The sequence below is a fragment of the Carassius gibelio genome, chromosome B23 (genome assembly GCF_023724105.1).
Source record: "Carassius gibelio isolate Cgi1373 ecotype wild population from Czech Republic chromosome B23, carGib1.2-hapl.c, whole genome shotgun sequence".
In the NCBI taxonomy this organism is placed as follows: domain Eukaryota; kingdom Metazoa; phylum Chordata; class Actinopteri; order Cypriniformes; family Cyprinidae; genus Carassius; species Carassius gibelio.
The window spans coordinates 22,687,366-22,710,330 of record NC_068418.1 but is presented as its reverse complement, the minus strand read 5'-3'; the positions used below and the strand labels follow the sequence as shown (position 1 = coordinate 22,710,330).

General features: G+C 36.9%; 1 protein-coding gene across 3 annotated transcripts in view; it reads left to right on the top strand.

The window, feature by feature from the left end:
• Positions 1-22,247, top strand: part of reps2 (RALBP1 associated Eps domain containing 2) — a 43,629-nt gene extending 21,382 nt beyond the window's left edge. Inside the window, exons 11-19 of one of the 3 annotated variants that reach the window (XM_052594540.1) lie at positions 214-285; positions 1,650-1,698; positions 2,572-2,708; positions 4,033-4,094; positions 4,396-4,485; positions 9,333-9,386; positions 9,516-9,649; positions 17,447-17,552; positions 20,199-22,247. In XM_052594540.1, the coding sequence (XP_052450500.1) occupies positions 214-285; positions 1,650-1,698; positions 2,572-2,708; positions 4,033-4,094; positions 4,396-4,485; positions 9,333-9,386; positions 9,516-9,649; positions 17,447-17,552; positions 20,199-20,267 (773 nt within the window). In that variant the 3' untranslated portion in view covers positions 20,268-22,247. Of the gene's footprint in view, positions 1-213; positions 286-1,649; positions 1,699-2,571; positions 2,709-4,032; positions 4,095-4,395; positions 4,486-9,329; positions 9,387-9,515; positions 9,650-17,446; positions 17,553-20,198 lie in introns of all 3 variants that reach the window. The other 2 variants (XM_052594539.1, XM_052594538.1) reach the window with 2 other exon arrangements.
• The last annotated feature ends 718 nt before the right edge of the window (positions 22,248-22,965 follow it).

Genomic DNA, 22,965 nt, shown 5'->3' with positions numbered 1-22,965 from the left:
ATTTGTGCTTTAAAATAAACTGCACTTGCTTTGATATTTTATGTTTTAATGCAATAATAGATTTGTTTAGTGTCTTCAGTGTGCAGATATTTTTGGGGCCACTCTTCCACACTTGAACTAAAAAAAGGAAAAGGAAAACCTGTAAACTTATTGATGGTCTTACGTATATGGTCCTATTACACTGTTCTTATTGTGTTTTTATTGCTGTGTCAGAAGAATTCAGCCCAAAGAGAATTCCAGACCCGCACGAAAAGCCAATACAGCGTGTCAGCACTTTAAAACCAGGTGAGTCAATGTCCTCAGGCGCAGCGGGCCAAGCACACGCCCCTGACCCACACCAAATAACCCAAAGCCTCTAATTTACCTGTGCTTTACTGTCTGTGTTCAGGAAACAATGAAAATTCTGTGGTCATTTACTTACTCTTATTTTGTTCAACCTGTATGACTTTTCTTTTGTGTAACGCAAAGAGAGATGTGTAGCAGAAAGTTCCAGCTGCTCTTTTCCATATAAGTGCAAGTGAATAGATGCTGTCTAGTTCAAAAAATAAAAAATGCACTATAAAAGTCTCATGAAAGTAGCCCACGTGCAATAGATTTCAGGTCTTCTGATACAAGAATGAGGCAGTTTAATGTCAAAAAACAGACCAACATTTATTTGCATGGTATAAAATCAATCAGAATCATTGTTTTTTGTGTCTCATGTAAGTAACATTACACAGTATTTTGAATACATGAAAGTGCGAATGACAAATGCCACTTTCTGTATTGTAAAGGACAGCATGAACAATCTGCAAAACATCTACTTTTGTGTCCCACAGAAGAAAGCCATCCGTATTTGCCACAACATGAATAAATGATGACACAATTTCTCATTTCTGGATGACTTGTCTCTTTAAGTGACCCATGATAAGATTAATCATGATTAAAAACTGACCAATCACCGCTGTCTCTTGGCAAATCAGCTCAGATCAGGTTGAAGTCACATTTATCCAGTGTATCATCCTAGCACAGGCCTGTTTGTTATTTTCTCTCGTGACGGGTGTGATGTTATGAAGTAAAACCTCTCAGCGCCTCTGGGTGTGGACACAAAGCCCGTTATATCCACAGCGCTGACCTTTTGTTCTAATATTTCATGCAGCTATGCTCTGATCCAATAACAGCTCATATTTATTACAGTGCCCAGATCCCAGGGCGTTCACAAATAATCTGCCGCTTTATTACTTCAGTTTGAATGCAACACTGCTTCCAATATGGTTCTTATGAAATGATTTTTCACCCAGGGTTGGTAGAAAAGAGAATCCAAGTCGATACTGAGTTTTTGTCAATGCCCCGGTGCATGATGGGATAGAAGACAGAGGCCCGTTTGAGGTGTTCTAGGCCTGTTTCAGATGCTGTTGTTTGGATAGTATCGAGTGTATCTGTTGAGAAGTGGGATCTTTTGGCTAGAGAGAGCAGTTTAGGCTTAAAGCTTCAGGTTGTGGCTTTGTTCTCTTGTAGATGACAGGTAAATAAAAGATGTGGGGTGTTCTCAGTAAGTAAAGTACAATGCCTTTGTTTGGCTTATAAATTACATAAGGAGTTTGTTCAGTTTTATTGCTGAAATAATACTTTTAATCTGTAACTGTTTAATAGCATACAATGTTTTACAGATTCTCCACAAGAGCTGGATGCAAACATGAAGTCAAGAACACGGCCCAGGTAAAACCTTTTTAAACTCTCTCTACTGCTACACAGTTATTTATTTTTTATTTATAAATGCATACTTTTATTCAACACAGACACATCAAATTTGAGCAAAAGATTGATTTTTGGATGATTACTGACACTGAAAACTGGAGTAATGATGCTAAAAATTCAGCTTTGCATCACAGGAATAAAAAGAAAAAACTGAAATATGTTTAAATAAAAAAAAACTGAAATTTTGATCAAATAAATGCAGCCTTGATGAGCATAAGACAGTTCTTTCAAAAACATAACAAATCTACTAGCCTTAAACTTTGAAACAGTAGTTGATGTATTTTATGAACTACTAGTTAAAGGGTTAGTTCACCCAAAAATATAAATTCTGTGGTTAATTACTCACCCTCTTGTTGTTTCAAACCCGTAAGACCGTCGTTCATCTTCAGAACAGAAATGAAGATATTATTGATGCATTCTGAGCGCTCTCTGACTCTCTCATAGACAGCAATGCAATTACCATGATCAAGGTCCAGAAACATAACAACATAGCAAGAGATTGGTAAAATTACCCATGTGACATCAAGGGTTCAACTGTAATTTTACGAAGATACGAGAATACTTTTTGTACGCAAGGAAACAGAAATAACGGCTGCATGGAATAGCATCTTTTAAAGTTTCTGTACAACAGTTTATAACTTTAAAAACAGAAAAGTACAATGGAGTTTTTTGAAGTACCTAAAGTACTATACCATATAGTACCATACAAATACTATAGTATTATATATTAAAGTATCATCTAAATCCCTCACTCAACCCGGGAAAAACAACATATTGCTATTTATTTCTTGGTATACAGTGTAAAAGAGGTCTGTATGTGTGTTTTCCCCACAGGTCGTATTCCAGCACCTCCATAGACGATGCCATGAAGAAGGTGGAGGAGCCGCCCACTCCTCCTCCTCGACCCCAGAAGACTCACTCCCGCGCCTCCTCTCTCGACCTCAACAAGCTCTTCCAACAGAGCGCTCAAGGTTCTCGCCCATCCCAACATTCCTGGAGTATTTAACCGTTAACACAAACAGACTTTCATATGCTGAGAATACAAAGCACAGACATTGAAATATCTTACATTTATTACATTCATTTTAAGTAAATATTCGACTTGATTTTCAATGCGGTATTGGCTGTTCTAGAGTCGTATTGGCGCATGTGTGGATACTTTGACTGCTGCTTTTGCAAATGCAGTAACCGGATTCTCTGAGAAAATATTGAAAGTTTATTCTTAAAATGTATGAAGCCGCAAGTTCATAAAGTAAGAATAATAAGCTACCATACCAATTTTTGAAAAGAGCTTTGATAAGATGTGTATTTGATCGGAAAACAAATGATCTTTGTGGTTGCGCCTTGTCCGGTTTCAATAAAAATTCTGGTCCCAGTTGTGGAAAAACCATGCAAGTTAAGTAAACCCCTTAGTTAGTTTTAATTTAAAGGACATTATTATTGAGGGTTTTCTTAAGTTTGAAAGGTGTGTTACTATACATAAACACATTCGGCGTCTAGTCTGAACCATAGAAATGTTTAAAAGAATAAAATATCCTTTGATCAATTTTGCACTGATATCTATTGCTGAATTCTCATCAGTTTCATGGCAGGCAAACAATTATAAAAATGGCCTTGGCTTGATTGTTAGTGCATTGAACTCAGGCTACATTTACAGTATTTGATCAAAAACACAGTAAAAACAGGAATACTGTGAAATATTTGTAATAACTGTTTTCTGTTTTAATATATTTTAAAATATAACTTATTCCTGTGATGCAAAGCTGAATTTTCAGTATCATTTCTCCAGCCTTCAGTGTCACATGATCCTTCAGAAATCATTCAAATATGCTAAATATTTCTGTGGAAACCTTGACACTTTTTTTAAGGATTCTTTGATAAATGGAAAGTTCAAATGAAATGCATTTTATTTAAAATAGAAAAATCTTTTGTAACATTATAAATATCTTTACAGTCACTTCTGATCTACTGTCACTGAATGCAACCTTGCTGAATAAAAGTAAAAAAAAAAAAAATATATATATATATATATATAATTTGTTAATTTATGTATTTATTTGTTTATTTTGCTAATGTAGTGTGTGATTACTTCTCAATTGTATGTACTTGTAATATTTTAGTAAACAAATTGCGAAAAAGAAATTATTATTATTGCAGTGCATAGCAGATGCAAAGTATTTTATAGTGTTGAATTGTTAATGAATCTTGTTGTGCTGAAGGTTTGTAATCAGCCTTACTAGTAGTAGCAGTTTTAGAGTGACTGGGAAGCTTTCTGAACATCTTGTCTTCTCTCAGGTGCTAAAAGTGGATGGTTGCCTCGTCCTCCAGCTCTCCCTCCACGACCCCCAGCTACACAGGTGAACCGCTCAGCATCTGCTCTTTTACAGTGTTTCGTGATGCCTGCGGTCAGCTGCTTTTTCTAGCTTGTCAATAGCTGTTTGACCTGTTTTCATCTGCCAGATCCCAACTTGACCTTATGCTGGTTTGTGACTGGTCAAAGATGATCAATAATATAGAATGTAACTGATGCGCAGTTTCTATGGTTTCAAATATGGCTCATCCAATCAGATTGTAGGTGTGTCTCATGCAATGGTTTTGGTACTTTACTCTTCTTTTACTGTGTTGTATAATAACTTGTGTCTTAATTCAATGTCTCAGATCTTCAGCTTCCTCTCTGGCTCAGAGAAGAGTTCCCAGAAGGCCGTTCAGCAGCCAAACTTTGCAGATTTCAGCAAATTTAGTGAGGAGGTGAGTAGATGTTCACATCGATCCTACTTAAAAGTAAGGCCTGAAAAAACACTCTCAATTTATTAACGTCAGATGTGGGATCTCTAAACTAGCATTGTATCAACCGAATGCAACTTCTGATGGGACTTTTCCAAACTGAAACAGAAAATCCATCTGGAATAATGTAGGGCAGAACTTAATTTTGTAATAAATGGACTTGTAAAATGTAATTTTATGATAAATTGGCTTTATACATTAAGAATTAGGACATTTTAATTAACTCTATTTTTAACATTTCATTTAGATTTGTATTAGTTTTGTACTTTAGATTTTTGTAAGTATTTTGTATTGATTAAAATAAATCCAAGATTATGAGAGAATTATGATTGTTTTGAATAAATATTGCAATAATACATATTTTACACAATTTTTTAAATAAATGAATTGTGTACAGTAATAATGAGGTCTTTTGAATTGATTTGAATTTATAACATTTAAATTATTTTTTTGTTTTGTAATTATTTTATATTTAATTATTAAAATATTTATTAAATAAATCAAAGATTGTGAGAGAGCTATGATTGATTTGAAATAATTTTTAAATGTATATACTGTATATATATTAGGCTGTAACGGTACACATGTTCGTACCAAAAATGTTCATTACATTACACAATCATTACATTTTTCTAGGAAATTCAGACAATAAATGCCGATTTTTATATATATGGCTCAATCAGTGTTATTAGGTTATTTATTTCATTTATAAAAGTACATGCAGGGTCTTAACCATATAATTGCAATTATTAATGTCCAAAAATATATATGTAATTCACAGTTTTTGTAAAAAAAAAAAATAATAATTATAATAAAATAAAGAGACTCCAATCAACCAGTTTAATAAGGTTAGGCTCATTGAAATTGTGCACACACTCTTCCTGCTGTCTGTCATCCCTTATCTCTCGGTTATTAATTATGTATCCTCTTTGAAGAGACTGAACTTCCTCTTTTTGGCATGTGTGAACGTGTCTGCAGCTCTCCAGCCGTGTAACTGTCCATGATGTGTGTGTTCTCATGTTTCTGTGGCTGCAGGCTGGGGAGAGACGGCAGTTTCCCACAGTTTAATAAGAGTATAAAGCCGCAGGAGCCCAGTGAACACACACACACACACACACTCTCATCACAAGCTCATGCGCTCACTGCTGCGGGCCGTTCTTACCTCAGCTTACATCACACACACACTGTTTTGACAGCCCAGGCACCTGCATATATCTGTGCTCAAGCCCTGTCTATGAAAGCTAATACTTACAGAAGATATGAAGATTTGACCATAGACTCTATATGAAGGGATTCTGGTCTGATCAAATACTCATAACTCAGCTGAGCCCATTTAACCCTCTCGTACCACAAGCTTTCCTTCATCTACATGGCCTTTTTGCCCCTTTGTGCTTTTAACTTTTGACTTCTGGTGAGAGGGAATGTGTTCGCTGTGCGAAATTCATTTGTCATAGTCGTATGAGTTATGAGTTTCATGAGGACATTATTGAACAGAGAAACAGTGTCTTAATCAGGTGCGATCTCACAAGTGCGTTTCTAAAATCAAGTCGCCTTTCTAGACTGCCTTTTAAAGACATTAGAGATAGGTTCTTTAATCTCAAATAAATCTCCAATGTCTCAATAATTGATTTGGTATTGATACTTCATTCAATTCTAAACACAATACAAGAGAATAATAGTAACTGAATATATTTCATTTTATAATAATTATGGTGATAATATTTTTATATTTTATGTTCATATTTATGTATGCTTTTATACTTATTTAAATGCATCCAAGACTGTGAGAAACTAATAGGTTATTTATTTATTTTTGTATTATTCATTTATTTATTTATAGTGTAGGAGTATTGAATAAAAACATTTCATGAAATTAAATAAATAATAATGGACTTGTTTTTGGAATTGTTTTACCTTGGTTTTTCTATATTTTAAAATAATCCAAGATTGTGAGATTATAGTAATACATGTTTTATATATAATAACATTTGTTTTATTAAAACAATAAAAAAAAATTAAGTAATAATGGACTTTTGAAAGTTCAAGATTTTTATTTATTTATTTATTTTTGTATTTTCTTGTAGTTATTCAAATAAATCTAAGACTGTGAGAGAATAATTGTAAAATTATTATTTTAATTTATTACATTATAATAATAATAGCATTATTAATAATGATATTATTATTATTAAAGTAAGTAATATAAAATGTTTATAAATCAAAAACTTGTTTTTGAAAAGATTTTACCTTTAATTTTCTGTATGTTTTCTATTTATATGCTTTTGGCCAACTTTATTGGAATCAATTATGAATCGTTGCCATAATAAATCCAGCATCTGTGTTTGCTGAGACATGTTTTCCTTCATATCTGGCAAGTTCTGACACGCATGATCTACCTGCAGGACTTCACCTAACATCTGATTTTACTTCTCAGTCATAACGATGACACTTAACACTTTATTTTAGGACCAGACTGACAGTCTGTGATTAATTATATCTGGGGGGTTTTATTTTGTTTTTTTCATTTTCATGTCCCTTGTTGAATAATGACAACACAGCAGCCGAACCCTGAGGTGTTCATTACTGAGTTTCATCCCGAGCTCAGGGCACATGTCATGGAAACACAGTCTCAAAAAAACATCCTCCATCACTTACTCTCCGCTCGTTTACATCTCAGATCTCTCCGTTTTCTTCAGGGGATGAGCTCAAGCTTAATTAAACTCTGAGCTGAGATGTTTCTGAGCGGGAACCAAGAGATTTGTGATTGACCTGAAATCACATCCTCTCACGCTATTATCATCATCGTCATCATCTCCCTTGTGATGGATCAGAGGGCATATTAATGTAGTATTCAGTATTATATTGTGATAATCATGATTTGTTTGAGCCCCTGTCGTTACAGAAACACTTTATTATAATTGAATCATTTATTTAAATTGGATGTACTGGTTGTATTACAACAAGTCCAGACGTTTTGTAAAAATTTGGTTGCATTGCATAAGAAATCATCAGGCTGCGGTGTTAAATATAACCACATGGGCTCAGGAGTACTTCAGAAAACTGCTGTCACTGAACACAGTGTGCTGCTGCATCAAGAAATGCAACGTGAAACTCTGTTACTCTAGAAGAAAGCTATGGGGAAAAAAGCTTTTCAACTTTTGAGCTTTCATTTGTTTTATTGAATGACTATATATACTATACTCTCTGCATTCACTTAATCGAATTAATTCTGCATGCAAATTAAACCTCTATGTTTTGTTGTATTATTCTCACTACATTATACAAACAACAAGTGGCACTATTGTAAATTAACAGCTTTAACTGACAGGTTTAGACTATGTGACCCCAACCAAACTTAATTTTTCCTATTTCTCTCTCACAGTTATGCTAGGCAGGTCACATTTTTCCAAAGTTTTGTACTGTTCGAAGAAACACTTGTTTTTATTTAATGCTCCTTTGCCATGTAATAGTCCTTCTGAGTTTTATATGCGACGATGGGCACCGTTACCTTCACGCGGCTGAATTACGCTCGTAACTCTTGCGTATTTTCCCGAGGGTACGGCTGGCTGAGTGAAATAACGCGTTGCGTGCCGCAGCAAATCAAACCGCTTTATGACTTTTCAGACAAATTTATAGCCTCGCAATCGGCCTGTTTCTGCTATTACTTTTCATTGTGCCATAAAGAACAGATTCCCTGTGCCACATCGACCACAGCCCCGGACGACAGGCGCTTTTTAACCAACGCATTGCATTTTTCACGAAGTGATTGAATGTTTGCACAACACCGTCAGAGTATGATAGCGTTCCAGTCACGCATGGTTAAATGAACAGTAGTCACATCTGTGTGAAATACAGCAGCGTAAGTGGGATGTTGTAAGCTGGAGAGTGTTCAATGAGAATGTCAAGACGGATGTTATGCCTTCAGTGGTCCATGAATGCACACGGTGCAGCATTGAGAGAGAGAGAGAGCTGTGTAATTCACTTTAAAGAGTGAGGGAAGAATTTAATGTGGCCTTCTCTTCTACATCTCTTTTTCTTTGCCCACTTCCTCTGTGAGAGAGACTTAGAAATTGTGGCTTTAGGAAAGAGACGACTAAGGGAAAATGCAGACTTAAAGGGGTAGTTCATCCAAAAATGCACATTCTGTCATCATTTACTTGCCGTAAGTTGTTCCAAACCTGTATGAGTTTCTTTCTTCAGTTAAACACAGAAGTATGTGGGTAACCAAACAGTTTCTGGTCCCCATTGACTTCCACTGTATTTTTTACAAGTCAATGGGGACCAGCAGCTGTTTACTTGCTTATTCAGAATGTCTTTTTTTGTTGTTGTTATTATTAAATGATGACAGAATGTGCATTTCTGGGTGAACTGTCCTTTAAGGAAGTATGTGGATTAATACGCTTCAGTTAAAACCTCAAATTTAAATGTCCTGATTACATGCTTGTGTAAAACAGGGATGTATAAACAAGAAATGACCACAAAAATGTCACAGGGAACACTTAGTTACTTCTATGTGCATTATGTGCAATCCTTGAAAATTCAGCTTTCATTTGAACATATATTCAAATAGAAAACAGTTATTTTGAATTATAATATTTCATGCCATTATGATCAGATAAATCCAGCCTTGATGGGAATAAAAAAAAAATCCTTTTGTACAGTAGTGTAGATAGAAAATGAGGAATTATTGAAGGCCCTCATGATGAAAGATCCTCACAAATGTGTCGATGTCTTGGTTAATGTTATAAATTGCTTTGGAAAACTAACATCGAATGCTTTCTGATCTCAAACTCCTCCTCTTCTTACAGCAGGAGAGCAGCGTGAGAGGAGGTCTGAGCACAGAGGACCTGGCGCCTCCCAAATCGGTATGTGCCATTAACATGCTCCCAGCACCTCATCTGAGTCCCTTTAAAAGAAGCCCACATCTCATAAATGCTCAGCCTCATCATTTAGGGATTGTGTGTTTGATGATTTTCTTTTAAACCTCTTCTTAGGATTCTACACTGAGACATCAAGGCCACACCCCTCAGAAGCCAGTGCGAAGAAAGCTCCACCCTGAAAGTCAGAGTGCCACGCCCCCATTGGCCACGCCCTATTCTGCTGCAACATTGACCAAATCTACACAGAGGTCCATATATTTGTATTTTTATTTTTAATGGCAGTGTTTACAATAGCATAGTATAGCTATAAAGATGACTTACATGACTTAGAGTTAAGCAAATGCAATTGCAGAAAATGCAATAATAATAGTAACAATTTCAAATGTGTTAAATATAAAATATTATATAGGGAATGGAAATATTTACAACAACTGTTTACAAGAACTTACTCTAGATTAGATAATAATATAAATAAGTGATAATAATCTAATGTGTATTGAATCTATAATATAAAATCAATATAAGAATGACAGTGTTTTCAGTAACTATCGCAAATAACATATATTTGCTTAAAGATATACAAATATCCAATATTGAACAAATAAATGAACAAATAAAAATAAAATAATATATTACATTTATAATATGAAATATTGAAATATACAAGAATGCCAGTATTTAAAATAACTATTGACAATAATATATTATATCTTAAATATTATTTGGATGTAAAAAAAGGAAATACATAATTTAGAAAAAATAAAGATGCAGTATTCATAATACTAATAACAAAATGTATTAGTGTTACGTCCCTCGTTATTTAGATGTTATTTGTCTAGGAATATTATTAGACGTAACAAAAGTTTTGCATGTGTGTCAATATAGTGACGAGAATCTGTTATTGGAAAGGAACAGACAACCACCCATAACTGAGTTGAAAGATTTTAATTCTTCAACTACAATAAAGTGAAGTAGTAACAAAGGGAAAAATAATAATGAAGAATAATAAAGTAATGACTATTTATAATTAGTACAACGTAACAAGAGTAACCAGAGCAACAGACAATCTGGGGAAGAGGAAGGAGCAAAAGAGTGGTGCTTAAATCAAAAAACTGAATATAACAAAAAGCCCCTTTAACTAAAGTTAAAGAACTAAACTAACTATCAACAAAAAAGGTAGAAAGAAACATCTTCAGCGTACAAGACGCTATAACTAAACTATACTAACTAAAACAAAAACATACATAATTAGCACCACTCCTAACACTAGTGCATCTAATACATCTCCGTAACTACGTGTGCAAATGTAAGTCGCGACCTGCTTACCTGGCTCACAACCTCTCCCATCAGTCTACACAATGTTAAACGATGAACTGAGATGAAGATTTCATGACAGCAACAAACATTTAGCAGGCACTGCAAACACGTAAGCTACCAAGGGCAACACAGTGCGCCTTCAAGCGCAAACAAAGAGAACTGATCTAACTGCAAGATCACAAAAGCAGCGAGCCCCGAACAATAGTCAGTCGCTCAGACTGGTCTCTCGAACAAGAGAACCGTCTTCACAGCGTGTGCCAACTCTTTTCCCAACCCAGAGTCTGTTTTCATCCCCCCGCCATTGAAGTTAGAGCCATTCATAAACCACCCGGCGACAGGCGATTGGCGGCGCGATCCCAGACGTCAGCATCCTACGTCAGCTGATTGACAGGCGGACGCTCCAATCGAGCTTCACACCTGAAACAAACAAAGTACACAAACACACACGCCAAGCATATGCAACAACATACGCACAAACAAAAATTACGAAGCGCGGCGTACGTAACACTCACCCCCTTAAAACTCAACCTGAAGCAGTATTTAAGCTCTAGATAAGGTGTCAGCAATAATATTCTCTGAACCCTTTTTATGCTTTATGATCAAGTTATAATTTTGCACAATCAACGACCAACGCATAAGACGTTGATTGTGATTGTACATTCTGGACAAGAACACTAACGGATTGTGATCCGTGTACACAGTAACAGGCAGAACAGATGAACCCACATAAACCTCAAAGAATTGCAAAGCCAGAATTAGACCCAAAGCTTCCTTCTCAATGGTAGAATAATTTCGCTGATGTCGGTTGAATTTTCGAGAAAAGTAACAAATTGGATGCTCAAAACCGACATCATCCTCTTGAATAAGAACAGCTCCCATGCCTAAAGCACTAGCATCAACTTCCAATTTAAAACAACGTGTACAATCCGGAGCAGCAAGAACAGGTGCACTAGTCAACAACAACTTTGCACCTTCAAAAGCTTGTTGACACGCATCAGTCCAAATAAAAGCATTCGCTGGACTTAACAAACTGGTTAAAGGATGTACTACAGTGGAGAAATTTCGGCAGAAACTTCTGTAGTAACCAGCCATGCCTAAAAAACGACGTAACTCTCGTCTCGTCGTTGGAATAGGAAAGTCAGCAATAGCAGATATTTTGGCACTAACAGGGCGAACTTGACCTTGACCTACTTCTTTGCCCAAATAGGTGATCGTTGCTTTACCAAATTCGCACTTAGCCAGATTAATTGTCAGGGAAGCATCAGCCAATCTTTCAAAAACTGTCCGAAGAACAGTCAAATGCTCAGACCAATCAACAGAATAGATTACTAAATCATCAAGGTAGGCATTACAATTTCTCACTCCTGACAACACAATGTTTACAAGGCGCTGAAAAGTTACTGGGGCGTTTCGCAGCCCAAATGCCATAACCCGGTACTGCAGGAAGTTATCCGGAGTAACGAAAGCTGAAATATCCGCAGCTCGAGCGGTCAATGGCACTTGCCAATACCCTTTCAGCAAATCTAATTTCGTCACAAACCTAGCAGAACCCAAGTTATCGATGCAGTCTTCCATCCTGGGAAGAGGATAGCTATCCGGTACGGTCACAGAATTTACTTTTCGATAATCTGTGCAAAACCTGAATGTACCGTCAGATTTTGGAACAAGAAGACAAGGAGAACTCCACGGACTATAGCTAGGTTCAGCTAGGTCATTCCTCAACAAATAATCAACCTCAGTCCTCATCACAGAACGTTTCAAACTATTCACACGATAAGCATGTTGCTTGATGGGAGAATTACACGTCACTTGAATATCGTGCTGCAATACATGCGTTTGAGTCGGCACATCACTAAACAGCATGGGAAATTCTTGAATTAGCCTCATAACGTCCCGTTTCTGTGATTCAAGCAAATTCTCAAGGTTTTCAGACAATTTTTTTAAAATCTCAGAATTCGAAAGTCTACCACACATTGATAAATCATTACGAAGTGTAACACCATCATCAGGATCACACTCACCAAGAGAAAGCCGCGACACCTCGTCCTTCACTATCGTAGGATCAGACACCGCAACAACAGCAGCAGCTAGAACATCAATAGGAACAGCAACAAGCTTTTTTTTCCCTTCCACAGATTTCTCAGACACCTTTCGAGAACAATATAATTTCAACATGTTAATATGGCATGTACGAAACTTCCGTTTGCGGTCAGGCGTGTGGATTACAAAATCAGTCTCACTCAATCTCTTTGATACCTTGTACGGACCAGAGAAACGAGCAGTCAAAACTGAACCTGGTACTGGTAACAGTACCAAAACTTCGTCACCAGGTTGAATTTCACGCACAACAGCTTTCCTGTCATACCATTTCTTCATGCCCTCCTGAGCAGTGGATAACGATTTTCGTGCAAATGAGCACGCATTATGTAGTCGTTCTCGGAACCGACTGACGTAATCTAGCACATTTTGTTGAGATGACTTCGTGTCATTCAACATTCCGTCTTTCAACACCTTCAGCGGCCCTCGTACGGTGTGACCAAAGACTAAATCTGCAGGACTAAACCCCAGAGATTCTTGAGTTGCTTCACGAACTGCAAACAACACTAATGGTACTCCATCGTCCCATTCTTTACCAGAGCTTAGACAGTACTTTTTCAACATTGACTTCAGCGTCTGGTGAAATCGTTCAATAGCACCCTGGCTTTCAGGATGATACGGGCTCGAGATCCGATGTGAGATACCCAAAGTTTTCAACACTTGTCTAAAAACATTAGAAAGAAAATTCGTACCCTGGTCTGTCTGCACGATTTTTGGCAATCCGAACGTGGAAAAAAAACTTTATCAAAGCTTTAATAATGACAGGCGCAGTTATTCTTCTCAAGGGAACAGCCTCCGGAAATCGTGTCGCAGAACACATAATAGTTAACAAAAATTGATTGCCTGCTTTTGATTTCGGCAAGGGACCAACGCAATCCAAAATTATATGCTCAAACGGTTCGCAAATGACAGGGATCGGAATTAATGGAGCTGGTGGAATCTTTTGGTTGGGCTTGCCCATCACTTGACACTCATGACATGTGCGGCAATACTTAGACACGTCGCTCTTCAAGCCAGGCCAAAAAAAATGTTTGAGAATGCGGTTGTAAGTTTTTGTCACCCCCAAATGACCTGCTAAATCATGATCATGTGCCAAGCTCAACACTTGTTTTCGATAGACAGTAGGTAAAACAATTTGACATACAACATCCCACTCATTCTCCCCATCTCTGTGAGGATGCCATTTCCTTAACATCAACCCATTTTCGATCACGTATTCAGCCGCGTTGACTTTGTTAGGTTGAGGACTTTCCACAGCAGAAAAACATTTAGTTAACGACAGATCTTCTCTTTGTGCAGTCTTAATTCCTTCATGAGAAATAGGTTTAGCTAACAATTCAGACTCAGCTATTGCCGTATCAGAATGTCTGTCATGTCTAACATTTTCAGATTCTTTTGGACCTGACCCAAAATGTTCCTCGGTGAACACAGGTGACAAAAAAGTGTCAGCCAAAACAATGTCATCTCCAATTCTGCGTTTTTGAGCACGCGTAACTACATTAGCAGCAAATACCTCCGGAAAATTATCAGATATATCACCAACAGGAATAAAACAGTCAGGTTTATCAACGACTTCGAGCACAGGTGACACTTTACCTCCCGCCAAATCGTTCCCGAGAATGAATGCAACCCCTTTCACAGGAAAGGAAGAACGTATCCCCACCTTAACAAAACCTGAGACCAGGTCACATTGCAAGTGAATCCGGTGCAGCGGTACCTTTACAACACCCATCTCAATCCCTTGAACTAACACACTTGACCCACAAAACGTCTGCTCCGACAAAGGAAGTGCATCAGAGACTACAAAAGATTGAATCGATCCTGTATCCCTCAAGATTTGTACCTCTTTCTGCTCTCCAGGTTTACCATTTACGGAGATTAACCCCTTCAACAAAAATGGTTTAAACCCTGAGTCAATCGCATCTTTCTCTAAAACCGCTTTAGGACGCACAGTCTTCACAAAAGTAACAGGCTTTAACTGTCCTTGCTGAGCCTGAGTCTTACGTCTCAGCATTAAACAATCAGAAATAAGGTGTCCCGTCTTGTGGCAATAAAAACATTCTCGTGTTTCTTTATTCTGTGGTGAACTGATTTTAGCACGGGTACTTGAATTTTGAGTTGAAAACGAACTCACCATTCTCTCTGGTCGGGGTAAAGTGAACACACTCTTATGCGTTAACACATTCTCATCTGCAAGAATCGCAGCTTGTGATAACATGGTGACCTTTTGCTCATTCAGGTACGTGACTACTCTTTCCGATAGACAATTCTTAAAATCTTCTAAAAGCATTAACTCTCTCAACGAACTCAAATCTTGCACGTTGTTAGAAGACAACCATTTATCAAAAAGAATTCCCTTCTCACGGGCAAACTCCACAAATGTCTGAGCTGACTTCTTATGGTTCCTGAAACGTTGCCGATATGCCTCAGGCACCAATTCATATGCACGAAGAACAGCGTTCTTTACGGTATCGTATTGCATGCTTTCTTCTAAGGTTAGTGCAGAACAGACTTCCTGTGCTTTTCCAACTAATCGACATTGTAGTAACAGACACCAAACCTCTTTTGGCCAACGAAGTGCAGCAGCCACACGCTCAAAAGCAGCGAAATACGCATCCACTTCGGATTCTCTAAAGTGAGGCACTAAAGCGATCTGTTTACTAACATCAAATGTAGTGGTCGAAACATCACTCACAGAATTTTCTGAATTTACTGAAACAACAGGATTAGGCTGCACAGTTCGGCCCGAGACAACCGTCGCTGAATCCATCTCGAGATGTCGCAGTTTCACCTGTGTCTCCGATTCAATTTCCAGTTTACGGATTTCTAGGCGTAGCTTAATTTCAGCCTGGCGCGTCTCAGCCCGTTCCTGCGCTTCCATCTGGATTTTGGCTAGGCGGACCCTCAGTCGCGCATCACCCCCAGAGCCAACGGAAAGCGGAGAAAGTGGGTAGAAGGGGGGTAAGCCAGCCTTGGGCTCGGCCTCAACCTCCACCTCAGCATTCTCATCTTCTGCTTCCGCCACATTTCCCACACTAGTCAAACGTTTTTCCACAGCCGACATGCCAGCCCTCTCACTATCCGCATCTGGAAATAAAAATACTTTTAATTCGACCAAGTGTTTCCAAATTTCATTCTTAATAATGTGCTTTAGAGATTGCCTCACCACAGGAATGCGATAGTATTCAGCTATCTGCAACAAATCGTCTTTTCTACATCGATCAAAGATTTCTAAAGTTGGATCAGCAATAAATGATTGCAAATCAAAAGTACTCATTGCCAATATTCCACCATACTCACTTCAACATGCACGAATTCCTTTCCAGCGCAGTTCCCCGCACCACACACACACAAAACATAAGCAATATAAAAGTTAGGACGAGCCCCCAAATATGTTACGTCCCTCGTTATTTAGATGTTATTTGTCTAGGAATATTATTAGACGTAACAAAAGTTTTGCATGTGTGTCAATATAGTGACGAGAATCTGTTATTGGAAAGGAACAGACAACCACCCATAACTGAGTTGAAAGATTTTAATTCTTCAACTACAATAAAGTGAAGTAGTAACAAAGGGAAAAATAATAATGAAGAATAATAAAGTAATGACTATTTATAATTAGTACAACGTAACAAGAGTAACCAGAGCAACAGACAATCTGGGGAAGAGGAAGGAGCAAAAGAGTGGTGCTTAAATCAAAAAACTGAATATAACAAAAAGCCCCTTTAACTAAAGTTAAAGAACTAAACTAACTATCAACAAAAAAGGTAGAAAGAAACATCTTCAGCGTACAAGACGCTATAACTAAACTATACTAACTAAAACAAAAACATACATAATTAGCACCACTCCTAACACTAGTGCATCTAATACATCTCCGTAACTACGTGTGCAAATGTAAGTCGCGACCTGCTTACCTGGCTCACAACCTCTCCCATCAGTCTACACAATGTTAAACGATGAACTGAGATGAAGATTTCATGACAGCAACAAACATTTAGCAGGCACTGCAAACACGTAAGCTACCAAGGGCAACACAGTGCGCCTTCAAGCGCAAACAAAGAGAACTGATCTAACTGCAAGATCACAAAAGCAGCGAGCCCCGAACAATAGTCAGTCGCTCAGACTGGTCTCTCGAACAAGAGAACCGTCTTCACAGCGTGTGCCAACTCTTTTCCCAACCCAGAGTCTGTTTTCATCCCCCCGCCATTGAAGTTAGAGCCATTCATAAACCACCCGGCGACAGGCGATTGGCGGCGCGATCCCAGACGTCAGCATCCTACGTCAGCTGATTGACAGGCGGACGCTCCAATCGAGCTTCACACCTGAAACAAACAAAGTACACAAACACACACGCCAAGCATATGCAACAACATACGCACAAACAAAAATTACGAAGCGCGGCGTACGTAACAATTAGCAATATGATATAATATATTTAAGAAACATTAAAACTACATTTAAATCTTAAAATCAATAAACAGCCCTCTTACACAACACATTAAAGAACAAACAGCATGAATCAGTGATTTTTAAATGCTAAACAAGTGGGGTCATGAATTGAACACCATTGAAAGCTCATCTACACATGCATACACAGGTGATGATGGTTATCCGCTCTTGTGTTCCAGGCCTCCACCCAAGCAGAAGAGAGAGATCCAGATGGCCATAAGGAAGAACCGAGAAACCAACGCAGTCCTGACACGTCTCAACAGTGAACTACAGCAACAGCTAAAGGTGCCCATTTATACTTACAGTGCACTCAAAACATTTACTTTCTGTCATCATTTCTCACCTTCCTTTGCATTCCATGGACGAAAGAAAGTCATACGGCTTGACATGAGGGTGCAGAGGATGACAGATTTTATTTATATCCCTTTATTTTTTCTACTCTTACACATGGCTATTCCAAGAAGCCAAGACATTAATAAATAAATGGCCTCCATTGATGCCTAAAATTTTAGCAGTCTCATGTGATCGGATCTGGAGATTAAAGCTGTCTGTTCACATATGGTTAGTTTTTCTAGATGGGCAGCACATACTATTTCCGACACCTCTAGCCAGAGCGGATCAAATATCTCTTCTAGTCTGGTATTGGACGCATGCCGCTCTTATATATAAACACAGGCAGCTAGTGTTTGCCTGAAGAATTATTGAGTGACTGGAGATGGTCTAGAGTTACAGTCCTCAAATCATTCAGAGATCCGCTCAACGAACACACACACACATGCTGGCTTTCTGAAAATGCAAGGTTGGACTCCGGTTCGAGCAGTTGTCTTCTTTAAAATAGTGCATCCTGCAGCAGCTGTTGTGTTTTAAATGAGGCTGAGATGTTTCTCGTGAGCATCAGAATGTGCTTGGAAATGCATTTTACCACCGACAATGAGAACAGAAAGAGAGAGTAAGGGAAATGAAAAGCGAAAGACGCTAGACTGCTGCAGATCAGGTTGCACTGCATTCTGGGAACTGTTAACCTGTGAACCACTGTATTCTGTGTTACGACTCTCACATCACAAAGAAGGGTTTGTTTTCTAGTCTTTAGGTCCTAGTCCGAAACTCTCGTCCGAAATATTCACATGTTACAAAATAAATACAACATGACGTGTCAATCACATTAACACACTGTCTCTTAAACTTTCGTCCATCATAACAAAATTGAACCGGGTTCAGTTTACTGTGTTTATCGTATCCATAGCAAGTATTCCCAGACAGCAACATAGTGTTGGCCCAGATCCGGCCCATATCTGGCCCACATGAAATCCATGTGGGCCAGACCTGGGCCGAAACTGCTTGCTGTCTGGGTTTGGAGAGGTGTTTTGGCAATTAAGATGAAACTCTCCTTCCTCTCTAAGCAATCTCAGGATTGGAGGGAGCCAATATTTCCTTTTTAAGAAGAGAGAGGACAACAAAATCATCCTCACTGCTGGAAGAATTTTTTGATTTTTTATTATTATTAATACATCAGATTCTGTGCGCAAGCTTTCTGTGCATGACAAACACAAAAAAATAAGAAAGAAAGAAAAAGAAACGCACAAAACCTTCGCACTCGGTGTGCAAGGACCTTTAATCCTAGTTTTGAGAACATTCTTCTTTCATTCAAATTTTTCAATTTTTTTTTATTTATTTTTTTATTTATTTACTCAGCATACTGTAAATAACTAAATGTAAATGTAAAAACTTATAGTAGATATAAAAATTGTATTTTTTGTATTTGTAAGTTTTAAAATTTAATTAAGCAACTTTATTCTATCAAAGTTTGCTTTTCTTTAAGGGGTTAAACATGATTTAAATATAAATGACAAAATATATTTATATATAATCAGTCGTCTAGTGAAACTAAAGTGTGCAACAAAAATATAGGATTTTTGCGAATGCATGAAGGTGTAGATTAATTTCATGAGAGAGATTGGATTGTATTGTATTTGGATTGTAAGATGTAATTGTTGTTAAAGATGCACTCATTTGTATTAAATTCAATCCTTTTTTTTCTTTTTCAAACTAAATAAAAATTAAATCACTAAATGAGTTGTTTTAAATGTTCCAAAGTCCTCAGTAAATGATCATATACAGTCTGAAAAATTTTGATTTTGAGATTTGCTAAATATTACATTTAACGATGTTATTCAATTATTAGTGTTTTAAATATGAACTTTTTAAGTGAGCTTTACATGGTGCGTAATATAAATGCAAAAACAGGAAAAATGAGCATGCACAATAGAATATCCAATATATTTCCTCTAATTTTCTTAGTGGAAATGCACAAAGTCTGGTGAGCAATAACACCATGTATGGAGTATCAGATTCACTGATACAACAAGAATCTGACATATATTTCAAAAAGCAGTCAGACGAGTGCAGATATTTGAGAAGACGCTCCTGATGGGTGTCAGATCCGACCGCGTGTCTTTGTCTGTCTGGATTGTTCCAGAAGATACGTGATATACTGGACTTTAATGACAAATGAGGACAAGTAGCAGTAAATGTTCCAGAAACATCAGTGAGTGTCAGACCAGCCGCTTTCATCCTTTTGTTTGATGTCATCTGAAGGTCGTGACCTCAGGTCATTCTGACCAGCAGTCAGTGGCATTCCTCATATAACAGATGTCTGTGTGCTCAAAACATTTGTCAAATGAGGATCAGCGTATTAGTGCTAAACCAAGCAACGCTTGTGATATTGCTCATGTTTGAGATTTGCAACCACTCAAAACAACCACATAGCAGTCAGATCACTTCTGTTTTGGCTTGAGGTTTTTGACTGTGAAAGAGCGGAGGATATCATACAGGCCTGAAGGAGATCGTGAAATGAAGTCGAGTTTAATTGAATCGAGTCAGCTCTGCTTTTCTCAGATCATCACAGCTTTGTTTCTTTGTCTTCTTCATAAGGTTGTGCATCGGGAGCGAGTTACTCTGGAATCCCAGCTGGAGTTACTGCGGCCCGTGACGTCGACCTGACCCGTCCTGACCCGACACGCGCTCGCCGTCCCTCTCTTTCTGTCCTTAACACTGTGAGCTGGGACAGGATACGCACTTTAAGTGACCAAACTCTTGGGATGCCACAAACACTGTGTCAGAAGCACAGGAAGAGGATTTTACCTCCACGGGAGAATGTGAAGAATTCTAGGAAGTTTGTTCAGTCAAAAAAACTCTCTTGGTTTAGTTGGTTTTGGGTTTGTGTTTGTGTGTTCCTGCCTGTTTTACAGCCGAATCACGCTAACAACGCTAACCGCTAGTTACACAGACTAATGCAAAAGAAAAAGTTCAGTATTTCACTTCATTCCAGGAAACTGGAAATCAGTTTATGGTTTATCCAATGGATCTGGTTCTATAACTGCACAAATGCATCGAGTAATGATTTAAACTACTTTTTCTTATGTTCCCATAATTTTAATAAAAATTAATTTGTTTGAGGCTAATCCTGTTCTACCAAGAATAAGCTTATAAGGGTGAATCATGAAAAAGTCAAGAAACATTTCACCCCAAAATCAGAAGAAAAACTGAATTAGAATTAGAATGTCTATAAATATATATAATTATTATTTTATGTATTAAAATGAACATGTATACGTGTATACGTGTATACGTGAACATATAATGAACATATATATGTGTATGTATGTGTGTGTGTGTTCAAATCAAATTCTAAATATATATACATACAGTATATGTTTTAATAATATTTAAACGTCTCTATATTTATGGGTATAATTCATTCTCATTCATATAATTTATATTATAAAATAATATAATGTATAAACAACATATTTTTCTGAAATATACTTGCCTAATAAATACACACACAGTATGCACACACATTATGCAAAAAAAATATATTTTGGATGCGATTAATCATTTATCATTTGACAAGACTTAAAATATTTAGTTATTTTATATATAATTATATTGATAATTATTATAATAAATATAGAATTTTTAATGCATATAGTAAAGCCTATTAAGATTTATGACAATTTAATCTATAATTTAATCATTAACTGAAGTCAGCACAACAAATAATATCCTCATCATAATAATATGTAATATTTGTTTTCCATTATAGTAAATATTAATAATACTTTGGGGATAAAAAACAAAACAAAAACAAGCTCAATTGTTTTTGAGAAAAATATAATTTATTTTCTCAGAATTTCAGGTATTTTTTCTTTTGGATTTGGGGTAAAAAATTCTCCCTTGACAGTTTTTGTGTGATTCGCCCGTGATGAACACTGTTGGGAAGTAAGTCAAACGTAGAATGATCATTATTTTATGTGCTGGGACAAAGAGTGTTGAATGTGTTGACTCTTCAGATGTGAGTGTGTTTGTGTTCATGCATGAGATGAACGTTGACACTGAAGAGGCATTTCTTTTTACTAGTTCTGACGGCATGCTGTATGTGAGTAGTTTGACAGTACAGGACTGTTTATGACTGGAATATTAGAATATGTAGACGTACCTGTTAAATGCCACTAACCTCAGATCATTGAGGGTGATCCAGTGATTGTGCTTGTAATGGATTACAAAAACCATCCATCCATTTGTGCTTTTATTGCTTGTCTTATCTTAACTATTATTTCTAACTTTTCTGTAATTTCTTACGCATTTATCAATATCCTAAAAATATTTTTTGGGGGGTAATAACAGTAATTATGAAATGTCAAAAAAAAGGTTGATTGTTTAAAAAAAAAAAGCATTAAATGAAAACCAGCCACTGCAAAAAAAAACTAAGTATTAATGTCTGTATTTTTTTGTTCAAAAGTGTGCTAAATACTTTCCTATGCAAATCATGTTGGTGATTTTGCGGGCCGAGCTTGTTGTGGGCCATGTTGTGTGTTTTTGATACTGATTGACTTTATCATGCACTGTGTTCTGATGCTGGAGTGTTCAGGAATATTCTGTTTGTGAGTGTGTGTCAATAAACAGGGTGGAATTATGGGAGATTGGGATGGATGTGGTGTCTTGCCTTGCAAATTTTTAAAAACTGTTTGCTTGTCATTTTGGGTTAGTTTTTAAATGTTCATGATGCATATATGTATTTGTTGTTTGTTTTTAGAAATTGTTAAATCTATTTTCTAGTGTGAAGGAATGCATGTTATAGACTCAACCTGAATGGAATCTTTTCCCGTCAGTTCATCTCTCTTGTTGTCTCGTATGTGACTCGAGCATGAGGAGCGTAGAGAATCAATTGTACAGTTGTGGTAAGTGGAGCGATGGCTTTTGACCTCTGACGACCCTCTGCTGTTTGTCTGGAGAGCTTGTTTCACTGCCTGATCTCGCGCTTTTCAGATTTGACATTTTCAGCATTTGTGATGTCACTATAAATGCCCAAAGACAACTAGGCACAACCTGCACAATTTTTTTTTTTTTAATGTTCATGTTTTAATGCCACTTAAATGATAATATGTTAATTAGGTGCTCAGGTATTTTCTAATATTATTTGTGCTCCGTTATTAATAATGGTATCTGATTAATATTGTGGAAACAACTGATACAATTTTGTTATAAATTCTTTGAAAAATGGAAAATTCAAAATAGCTTTTTGATTATTATTATTATTATTATTTAAATCTTACCATGTATTTTTGAATGTAAGTCTATTACAGTGACCACAAAAATATTAAGCAACATTGATGATAATAAGTAATGTTTCTTGCGC